At 37.8% G+C, this 12,241-nt stretch overlaps 1 protein-coding gene across 2 annotated transcripts in view; it reads right to left on the bottom strand.

The window, feature by feature from the left end:
- Positions 1-12,241, bottom strand: part of ADK (adenosine kinase) — a 276,073-nt gene that overhangs the window by 152,210 nt on the left and 111,622 nt on the right. For both annotated transcript variants that reach the window (XM_068689294.1, XM_068689295.1), the window contains exon 5: positions 668-840. In XM_068689294.1, coding sequence (XP_068545395.1) covers positions 668-840 — 173 coding nt within the window. The remainder of the gene's footprint in view (positions 1-667; positions 841-12,241) is intronic.

The following is a 12,241-nucleotide window of genomic DNA, read 5'->3' on the forward strand; positions in this document are numbered from 1 at the left end:
CTCCATAAGCACTTTTTTCCTCATGAAATATTTTCAAATCATACAAAATACCACAAAAAAAACAACATTGTCCTTAGTCTCTAAGTAAGGTTGAATGTGTTAGAGTTCTGAATAAGTAATTTTTATTTGCAGGGGCCATATGAAAGATGAAATAAGTTAAAACATGAAAGACAAAATTAAGAAACAACAGATAAGATGCAGACAAGGAATTACAGTCACCAGGTCTTCCCAATAAAAAATTTTTCTTCCTCTTGTATAAAAGCAAGTTAACCCTTTTTGTCAGGCTATATGCCAACGTGTATCCTCTTTAAACACATTATTATCTGATGTACATTGTTTACTTGCCAATCAAGCCTATTCTTTATGTGGCAATCCATTTTCATAAAGGCTGTATAAACATACTTGTTAACCAACTTTTGTCTCCCATATATTTTCTATCTTTAGAGCAACTGGAAACTTCAAATGTTCAGAAAGAAGTGGTGGTTGAGTATGAGTTGAGTAAATGCTATTCTTTAAAGGTATATTAACCAACCTGATCCTAAACTGTGTTGTACAGCCTTTGTTGTCTCAAACCAGTGTGAATACTTTATCATTCAAATTAAAATATTCCTAACAAATTATGTTCCACATATTTGTGTCTTATGAAAATATGGAAGGCCCCATATACCTGTTATCACTAGTGATGCAGGCAGCACAGGTTCCGGTTGGTTCTTCACTCTGCTCATAGTAATGGGCGTCCACATGAGCTTCCTCAGCCTTCTTCTTTAATATCTCTCCAAATTTATCTTTGCCAATGCACCCAAAGAAAGTTGCAGCTTTGTAAGGGCTCTGAATCATCCACTGCAGATTGACAGAAAAAAAAACAAAAACAACAACAAATAATTAACATGCCTGATATGTTATTTGTCCTTTTTTCTCTCTGCTCACCATATCTAATTCTGTGCTTACAGAGCACTGTGACACACACTGATCTGACAGAACTCTTCTGTACCAGAAGTAAAAGTCAGTTCCATCAAGAGAGGGAAGGTCAGCAACAAATAAAGAATTTACTCCTAATCATGTTGGTGAGTGCTTAACAATTAATGTAAACTTTAATTATTAGACGTAGTTCACTATAAAATAGATTTGAAATACCTTGTAAAAACATAGGAAAAAGGTTCTTTAGCTTAAAGGATATGCTCCACATTAGATTTAATCAAACAACATAGTATCTTTAATGGAAATTTGTAGAAAAGCAAAAATAAAATACAGAGAGAGAGAGCATAAGGAAAACAACATTTAAGAACCACCAAAACAAACATCTAGCAAAATTCACAAAACATTTTCAAAAACAAAATGGTACTGAAAATAACCACGCATCTACCATTTGACTATACACAAAAAGGAAATGTTCCCCGCTCTTATTGTTAAACCACACATGAAAATACCTATCCCCAACTTATTAAGAGCAGTTCTATCACTTGAATTGTAAGGAAAGAGCATAGCTGTATAGTGTTGCTAAGGTGCTATGTTATTTTATAAAACTCCTTTATTGACACAAAATATACATCTTTCAATTCTAAATGTAACTACATTTGGTACTACGTTAAAAGATAGAACTTAGCACTGAAGTAAAATCAAGAGTGAACTAAAATATAAATGTGAAGAAATAATCACAGGCCCTACCCTGCTGGTGATGAGTCAACCAACTGAAGTCATTATAATTCCCTCTAATTATAGTCAGAAAGCTTATCCACTCAATCTATAGTATGAATTAAAGGCTACATCAATTTACTGCTATACTAAAACCCTACTTATAATTGTTTCCTAATCAAGATTTAAATAAGTGATAATGTCTCCATTACGAATCAGCATTAGTGGTAGCTGTGGGTCGTAGCAAGGTCAAGCAAGTGATCTGCAAATACATGCTTCATCACATCCTTATCACTTCTAGCTCCAGAAGAAAAACAGAAATTCTTTAGTCATGCTAAAGTTTTCATTAATAAGGCAAATGGACAAATGTTCCAGGGCCTCTTCCCGCACCAGTTTGATATATATCAAGTTTAAGATTTTAAAAAAGTCTTGTCAGATGGTGGCAGCGTTCAGTCTCTTATTTGTGAAATACACTCTAGATATGTTCTGCTTGTCTGTTCTGTATCACTCTACATTGATAGATGTTAAATAAACCCCTAACAGGAGAATTATGTACAACATCCTCGTATTTCACATACATTATAGACACTTGCAGGGTGTTCATTTAGTATGTCTTAGAAGGTGTAACATTTTATATTTGGAATTATGTTCAAGTAGAACACATTATTTAACAAGACTAAAGATGTTGTGACCTACTGTAAGGAAATATGGAAGCAATTTCTACTGGTAAGAAGCACTTGAAGTCTTGCATCCCATGTTGAACAGCATGCCTTACTCTCAAAAAATAAAAAATGAACAGCAACAGCTATGAATAGCTTTTATCAAAGCATCAGCTTTCCACAAACCCCAACAGTTCTTCAAAAAAAAAAATAGAGAGAGAGAGAGATTCTGAGCTGCACCTTAGGGTTACAACATTTTAGCAAATGACATAACTTTTCCATCCTTTATATGTAAAGTCTGACAACATTTGGAGCAGTACGAAGTAATATTTCACATACATCTTTGTGAAAAAAAAAAAAAAAAAAGAAATTCTGTTAAAATATCACAGTTTGGGCTGTTGGCAGCAGCTCAATTTGAATTCGGATGTGATAACATGCCATATATAATTGTCACAATCCTTACTTTAAATGTAAGTAAAGTTATTCTTGAGGATTGGAAGTCATGATCTGGGGCTTCTTGAGATGAACCTCTGCATATTGTGAAGACCAATTCTTACATAGGCAGAGCTTCTGCTGATGCCCATGATTATTTGAAACATAGGAATTACTTGGTGGGCAACACAACGATTACCACTGCATAGATCCTCTTTTCATGTGAACATCTGAGCTAAGTTAAACAACACTAAGGAAGATGGAAAAGCAGTTCAGCAGTGTTTCTGGAAAGATTCTCTCTTCACAGATCTCTACTTACAACACTCCCAACTTCTTGGAACGATCTTCACATATTCCTATAATAAAAGTAGTGAGGTCTTCCTAGTTGCCTAAGAACTCCAAACTGCTCTTCCTTTACCTCAGTTATGTCTATATATTAGTAAAGGCAAAACAGGGACATGATGCTAAGAACTTGGTGAAACTGAACTATAGAAATATATCTGTGGCACACCACTCAAGTTGTACCGAGTGGGATGAGCCACAGAAAGCACCTTGCTGGGACTGGAGTCTAATTTTGAATACCATGATATAGAAACAACAGGGTTCTATGGACCACTTCACACACCATTATTATTATTATCACTGCTAACATTTTGGCTAAACCACTCTAAATGGGAACAGGGGCTCAGTCATCAAAAGACTATTACCACAATGAAACGACCATGCAGCATTACATCCAATATCAAACTCAGGCCAATAACAAACTGCACACTTTAATGCCAGGTATGTAGTTATATAAACCACAAATTCAATTTATAGATTTATGTGGAATAGAAGATTTAATTGAATGAAAAGACTCTAGACAGAAACAGAAAATGACCCAGCTCAGCAGGCACTAGCATAATGAGTTAATTATCTAGGGTTTGGCTAGGCAGTGAGGCAGCTATTAACTTAGTGTATTGACAGTCTGGTCAGGAGAGGTTGGCACCTGGCCACACCAAGAATCTTCACTATTACCCCCGGGAATTTGAAGCTGTTAATGGCCCAAAGACAGAAGTGTCAAAAGTAGGAACTCATCATGAAGGAGCAAGACAGCCTCAGGAAGGGAATACCACAAAGGAAACTCAAAATCTAGAGTGGTTTAAGAAATCTAGTGTGTTTCTCCATCCTGAAGTTTTCTTCTGTCAACACAGCATGGGCATCAGGTACACACAAGGACAGGCCCTGACCTTGTCAGTCAGAATAAGCATCTGTGACAGAGCAAGGCGTAGAGGAAATATAACACCTTTCAGATGCTCTCTTGAGTTAAACAGATTGCATTTGCTTCATACTTCTGTTGTATGCACTCTAGTAAACTAAAAGCAAATACGAACATTTTTTTAAACAACCTTTTTCTTCCCTTTAACATAACCCTGTCTTGAAATTAGGCTGATTTCATTACCTCAAATTACCCTATGCCTACAGGCAACTTATTCCTTATGATCAAATACTGACGCCAGCACTTTGACACCCAAAGACATACCAGAGAATGACAGAACGCTTCTCTCCTTATTTTCATGACACCAACTTAGGTTCACAGAAGCAGCAGTATCTATCTGTTCAAGTGTTTTTTGGTGATCTGAGTTAACAGGGTGAATTCCGTGGCATGCTTAAGCTGTCAGAGAAGTCTGAGAACCTTTGTGTTCCCGGGAGTGGGAGGCAATTGCAGAGAACAGCATCGTCTTTTCTTGCAAGATGTTGAGATGCCAAGAAAACTTGGTAACAAACAAAACTTCTGAAGAATGAACTGTGACTTTGTCATGCTGCTTGGAGTTAACTACATCCCACTCACATCCTCAGACTCAAAGATGTGGTACACCTATCTCCCACTTTTGACTGATTACAGAACAGCTTTGGAAACGACCTTTCCTGAATTACAGAAGCACTTCCACAAGCACTTCTTCCAACACGAGAAGGGACTTGACTTTGATTGGCTACTCACTCAGTGCTGTTCTTTGGGAACGATATTCAAGGTGAGCTTACAGAGTTACCTGAATGTTGTCTTACACCCAGAGAATCAAAAAAATGCACACTCACACTATATGAAAATCATCAGTGGTCTTACATAATTACCCCCAAAACAGAGAGGTGGGTGTTCACTGATTTTTATTTCCCAAGCATCCTATTTAGTTTGAGAACAACATGCTTCTGACCAAGGGGTAGAGCCCAGTATCCCATATCACAAAATACCTGTGTTCAAAGCTTCTCTACTGTTGCTAAGATCCAAGTAAAGGGAGGACCAAGGCAAAAGCAGCAAAACTAAACTAAATACTTGACCTCATTTACCTCATTATCTTCAGTTGCAAAGAGACTTCTCTTGAAAAAGAGGAGTTTGCTGCTGCCAGGTTTCAATAGACAACCGTTTGAGACTGAAAAACACCACCATACCAAAGAAGCTTAAGACAGCTTTATAGCCCTCTGACTAAAACAAAGATGCTTCAAAAATAATCTTGTTTTACTACAGCTTCATGCTTTGCTGCAGATGACACTGATAACTGGATAACATTAATAATAGCAACAAGGAGGCTGACGAAGTATTTGTTATCAGTCCCACATTGTTCTCCATCTGAACTCTGAACTTCTTAGCTCCTTAACTCTTTTTTTTTATTATTAAAAAAAAAAAAAAAGCTCCAGCCAGTACTGCATTTCCACATCTGTCAGTCGTCTTAAACTAACAGTGCCAAAGCATACAAAGCTTTGCTTTGGCTGACATACCTTCTGTACATAGAAGCTTTCAGCTGTAGACTTGAAGCCTAAATACCCAGGAACTGACAACACAACAAGAAGCATTATGCCCCTTCACAGTGAAGTATCTTCAAAACTCATTAACACTACTGAATACAGACATCTGAAGTGCATCTGAAGTGCGTTATTTGAAGCTGGACTCTTCTCTGCATGATCTGTCAAATCTGATCTTATTTTAAATTGCATCTCACAGAGGAGAGGGCTCCAAAGACCTAAAATTAGCTAAGACTTAACATGTTTGCTAAAATCTAAACTAAACAATGCTAACAACAACTTATGAAGCATTCTTTTTAGTCAATCAGAACAGGAATGGCTTGTTTTCATACAGCAACATCTGGACTATCTATCCTCTTGAGAACGTAAAATGAGTCCATACACTCTTCAGAAGGGTTCACCAGTCTGTTGTCTGCCTAGAACATTTCCTATCACAGATTATATGCGTAGTCCATTAAAAAGCTTTTAGGAATACTGTAATATTCAAATAAAATACATCACACCTCATCTTAGAAAAACAGATAAAGCAAGCAAAAGTGGGATCAAAACCTTACACAAATCTTAAAAGAGGGAAAACCTGCCAATATGCAAAACAATCCTAAAAAAGACATCAATGTCACTGTTCCAAGCGAGTGAGCTCACATTTCTTGTCAGTGATGTGATACGTCTCATGCACAACTGGAATGCAATATTCAGTTACCATTATACACACTGTATCATTTCAAATCCCTGCTGTGGTGGGCTAACCCCAGCCAGCAGCTCTGCCCCCACCCAGTCACTCACTCACTATTCCCCAGAAGGAAGATGGAGGGAATTGCAAGGGCAGCAGTGAAAGAAACCCATCGATCAAGATACAGTTTAATAAGTGAAATAATAATAATGTTCTCCGTCTTTCCCCCACCTTTTTTTTTTAAAAAAAAAAAAACAAAACAAACAAAAAAAAACAATGTAAAGGCAACCACTCACCCTCTCCCACCAGCAGCCTGAAGCCTAGCCAGCCTCTGAGCAACAGATACCTTGGAAAAATTGCCCCTGCCTCCTCCTCCTCCGGCAAGTTTTATGCTGAGCATATTCTATGCAGCACAGCGTATCTACTTGGTGAGTCTGGGTTAGGGCTGCGTCCCCTCCCAAATTCTTGCCCACTTGGTGGGGAGGGGGTAGGGTGGAGGGTAAAGTGACAGAGATGGCCTTGATGCTGCTCAAGTACTACTCAGCAATAGCTAAAAACATTTGTGTACTATCAGCACTGTTCTGGTCACAAATCTAAACCACAGCACCATGAAGGATGCTATGAAGAAAATTAACCTGAATCTATTCTCAGCGTACCTAGCTCAGGAATTACTGCTACAAGCAGTCTTTAATACAGCATCAGGATGCTGCAAAGCAGATGAGTTAATACAGTTTTGTTCCAACACCTTTGGAATCGTTTTTCCCTTTCTTTTTTTCCACTGATAAACATTTAAAGATCACGATGGCTATTATCATGTAATGGCCACATAAAAAAAAAAGTGGAAAAGGAAAAAATAAGCTTATCTTTTTAAAAGCAGACTTGCAAAAAGGAATCCCATGTCCTGTACAGTAATTCCTCTGCCATCAGTTGAAGCTGCCAAATCTTGAATGAGGAAGTGATATTGTTAAAATGTATGACAACACCCTCAAGCAACTTCCAGTCAAATGAGATAAAAGTGATAATATTTTGTAAAGGAAGGACTAGCTAAATCCTTGCACTGAGACCAATATCTACATCTTATCAGGATTTGGATGACAATACACTATCCAAATCCTTGCACAGGAACATCCGTTAGCTTTAGTGTGATGCCTCAAGTTGCATTTCACTATAGCTTTTTGAATTAATTGTCCATCAAAACATCAGTCATCCAGGAAGAGTACTTCATTTCTACATTTAAAAAGACGAAGCTAACAAACTGCCTCTTGACAAAATCTATTGTATAAATAACTATTTTCAGCTCTGCTGTTTTCTTTTGCATTTCACTTCCTTTCTACTCCTCTTGCCCTTCATCTGCTTTTCCGATGCTTTATTTTTAGTCTAGTTTCTGAACTTCTTGTTGTACAAGAAAATACAACCACATTTTCAGTAATTAAACACGCAGTAACCATATTTCAAAGTTTCATTGTGGCCAAAGCTAGCTCTCATTTATTCTGACCCTTATATATTGGCCAATCCAGATTGTTACCTCTAATATTCCTTACTCAGACAACCTCTTATCTTGTATTTCTAACACTATCACTCTGCCTCCAACATCTGAATTGCTGCAGCCTCTCTTCTGAAGTTTGTTGTATGTTATTTGAGACCAAAGGCAGAAATGCTCCTGCAAGACCTTGCAAAGCACCTAAATGAGACTGCAGCTGGCCTTGAGTGCCGTCCCCCGCAAAGCACAGAACCCAAAGCATCAACTACCTCCTTGTTTGATCTGATGCATCACTCCCTTTCCCTTTTCACAACGTGAATGTGGTCCCTTCTCAAAATTAAGTAAAAAATAATACACCTACACAATAGGACTGGTCATGCGAGTTCTTCATCTTTGAACATGACAGTTACACAAAAGCTGTCACAACAGTAAGAATCCTAGGTTTACTTCTATAACTGTTTCAGCGTATACAGCTGTTTATTAAGAAATTTGCTAATGCTACAAAGCTGTGTATGAGGTAAGGCTCAATAGTACCTTTATCAGTAAAAGACCTCAAAGACAGTAACTTCCTCATTGAACACCAGGAAGTATGGCAAAGTGGCAAGTAAAGCCCAATAAAAAGAGTCTTGATATTCTGTGTGGTTAGGAGCTGTGATGTGTTACTAAGAGCATGCTAACATAAGAAAATGCACAGTCACACTTGGGTACAGTAAGACTTACTCACTGTGCAACTGTGCACTGCTGCTAACCGTGCCTCAGCCATGTACAGAATTAGCACTCCCTTCATGGAGATACAAGGAAGACTTAAGCACTTTAAAAATGCCCTTAAACTTTCCAGCATAAACCACTGCATATTACTTAAGTATTAACCTGTGAATGAAGATGACATTGTTGCAAAATGGCATTTTAGGGTAATTCACATATCATTTTGCATATCTGTAACCTTAAAGCAAGTCTTCCTTTCCAAAACGTGTGCATGTGTCACTCTCACTTCCTTGCTAGATGATGTGCAGTCTCAATGAATACACCCACACTCCCAATCACAGCAAAAAATCCACAAGTGAAGACATTTCCTCCATTGTCTGGCAGCAGAGTTCATAAAGCACAAACTGTAAACAGCTGCCTATCAGCTTCTATCAGCAATAGTATCAAAAACAGATGGCAAAGGTCAAGTCAAAGTTTATTGACAGTGATGAACTTTGACAGCCTCTATTAAATTACTTCTTCCTTTAAGGTGTATGTGATCAAAGCAGCAGAGAGATTTTCACTCAGTCACATAACAAGCTATTTGTTGAGATTGAAACATCTGGTCAATATCTCCTAACACTGCAATTTCATGCACAGTTAGCAACAGGGTACATTTCTTCTCTTCTTCTTCCAGGGTCCAGAAGGGTGGCACATATGGCTGATCATTTCATTCAGAAAGGTTACAATTCCAGGCATTACGTACAATTGTCTCTATGCTTTATAGTATTTTAAGTCTACCCACCATCGTTTTCCATCATCACTGCTGTCTGCTCTGCTCTTCTACTATAAAAGCCCACAAATATGACAGAGCACTTAAAGCTTAACAGCTTTTGACTACTGAAGTTAGAAAGCAGTTAAGGCAAGCGAGTTTTTAAAGTAGCAGGTCTTCATCTATCTGTTGTCAAGAATTCTCAATACATTAAACTATTTACCAAAGGGCTTGTAACACATTGTAATTTTTTTCATCACAGCAAGCCCTTCATTTAAAGGCTTTCCTGAGCAATTAGAGATCACCCTTGTTACCAATTTATAACTTACTACACATTTTACAAACATAACTTTTATTTTATTTCAAGTTAATGTGTGACAATTATAAAAACTTGATTAATTATAATCACATTTCTCAACCAGAAACAGCAAAAAAAGACAAAATGTTATCTATCCCAAATGCTGAAAACGCTTCCTTATAAAATTATGCATTTATGTTGCCACAGCAACAAGTAGTGGGTAGTGTGAAATGTATTTCCACCTTCCATTTCTGAATCCCAATCTTTGTGGGTCAAAAGAGATGGGAAAGGCCAGTTGCAAATGTGCCTATAAAAAGTATATGTCATTTACTATTAAATAACTTGCATTTTTTTATTCAGTTAATAGTTAATTTCTGTATCTCATTCCCACACTGTCTGATTCAAATAGTATCTGAACCTTGCAAGTTTACGCAGACACTCAAACTCCTCAGTACAATGATGCATCATGTCCAGATGCTGCACCAAACGCATAACAGAGGGGTGGGCAGGGAAGAGAGAAAATGGATCAATGCCCTGCAAAAAATCTGCAAAACACTTGAAGAGACATTCCTGAGATGTCACTGAAGAAGTCTATTTTTTTCTGAAAAAAAGAAAAAAAAAGAGCAACAACAAAAAAACAACAATTGGCAATATGACATCTATGGCAATGCTTCAGCAGTGCCTCACTGTTTTGAAGAAATTGTATGTGTAACTTTGCGTGTAACATTTTTTTTTTTTTTAAACAGTATTATCCAGTAGAAACTGTTGTTTCATATAATTGGCAGATATAGCTCACAGGTAACAGGAGCTTGTTTACAGATTTTAAGTGAGAGCCTAAATAAGAGCCTGTCACACTATGCCACAAAAGCAGACAATCAAGTCAGGAAGACAACTAATTAGCTGCCACTTAGTGCCAACAGCACTAGTGTACAAATTAGCATGTTAGCCAAAATCTGTTTCTTGATAGGAGTGTGAAAGAAAAAGTGTTCCAGGAGCACCAAATAAGTTCTAGTGTGATGTGGTAAGCAAAGTAAATGAGTGAACTTGTAAAGAAATGGAAAAAAAAAAAAAAAAAAAAAAGAACCACACCACCCAAAAACAAGCAAACAAAAAACCCCACAACCAACCAACCAAAAAAAAAAAAAAGCTCCAAAAAAAAAAAAAAACACAAAATAACCAATCAGAGGGTGCAAAACTTTGTTGCACACGTACAAGAAGGCTTATAGTATCATGGTGGAGCATTCCACCCCAAGTGATAAAAAGTTTATTTCTTCCGGAGTTAAGAAAGAAGTTTCTCCAGAAGAAATCACAAATTAAAAATAAAATACAATAAAAAATCTGCTATTTCTCCTCTGGCTTCAAGGCTTACTCTCACTAGACTAGGATCCTTCTGTATAACAAAGGCAAAACTTCAGAAAGGTTATATTTGGCTTTGAGTCTACCCATCAGCAATTAACATTTCAGGATTGGCTTCTCCTAGCTGTTATCCCAAATACTCCATCCCCAGTTCCACATGGAAATGCAGAAAGTTGACAATTTGGAACCTTCAAAGACTGCCTGGTACACAGACACAGTTGAAGGTTCAAGACAATCTGGATCCACAGAACACATGTGGACAATGATTTCAATTACAAGTCATGCACGCTCTTAGAACATGCACGAGAAGTATATACCATAGCACTCCCAATACAAAGCAGTCACTTTCTCAAAAATAAATGCATTTTTATGCTACTGTAACAAATCCATTATTTTAATTGCTATCTATCCAAACATTAGTGCCTTTACACAGTTCAAAAACAGTTACCTTCAGATAAAGCATATAATTTCACATTTCTAAATTACCTTTCAGGTCCTTATTCCAGTACCAACTAGATACAAACGCAACACAGACCATGCGGTGCACGAGAAGTGCATTCAGTGCATTTCTTATCGTTTCATGCTGGCTGACACTCAGAAGCCTGGACAAGCGGCCATCCCATGCAACGCTCTGTTCAGGTGGCTCATCCGCCCCAGCGGTTCAGCAGGCCCTGTGTGTGTACCATTACATCCCTCTGCTCGCCTGCCAGAGGCCTGATGGATTCAGAGTGCCCTCAGTTCCCCACGCCAGCACCAGCCCCTGCGCCCTGCAAACGCGGGAGGGAGGTCAGAGGCCGCCTCTGCAGGAGTTCCGGGGAGGCGGTTTTGAGGCCCACTTCAGAGAACTTCGAGTTACCGCCTGTGGGATAGCTGGCATGCTGCTCCCCCACTGCAGTCAACATTATCCATTTACACAAATAAATGGCTTCTATTCCATTCACTAATAACTGAAGGGTGACAATATTATTTTTCCTATATCCCATGCATGTAAACACTGCTTTATATTCAGCCCACTTCACAACAATCTTACTTTTTCCCTTGCCAGATTCACCCACACCTTTAGATTTGCTGTGGTTGGTGACATGAAGAATATCTTTGACAGGCTTCTGTTTGTCATCAGCTGTAAATATATTCTATTCTGATTCCCAAGACAGCAAGCAAAACAGCAAAACATAATTCTTCATTAACACTGTTGATTATTTTTCGAGCTAATATACTCATTCCTTCATGGTAACTTCTATACCTGCAAGAAATTTTAACCAAACAATTCATTATTTTTAAACAAAATGGACAACAGAAACGACACATAATTATATGCAGCTGAAAGCAGTAATTGGCAGTACCTGAATTTTTTGGCACATAGCTCAAACTCTGTACTAAGTTCAAATAATTTTCACAGAACAGATAATTTAGTCACCAACTGATGTATACCCATGAAAAATGACTGCAAATTGCTCTTTTTTTTTTTTTCTTCCTTAAT

This window comes from Anas acuta, chromosome 7 (genome assembly GCF_963932015.1).
Source record: "Anas acuta chromosome 7, bAnaAcu1.1, whole genome shotgun sequence".
Lineage (NCBI taxonomy): Eukaryota > Metazoa > Chordata > Aves > Anseriformes > Anatidae > Anas > Anas acuta.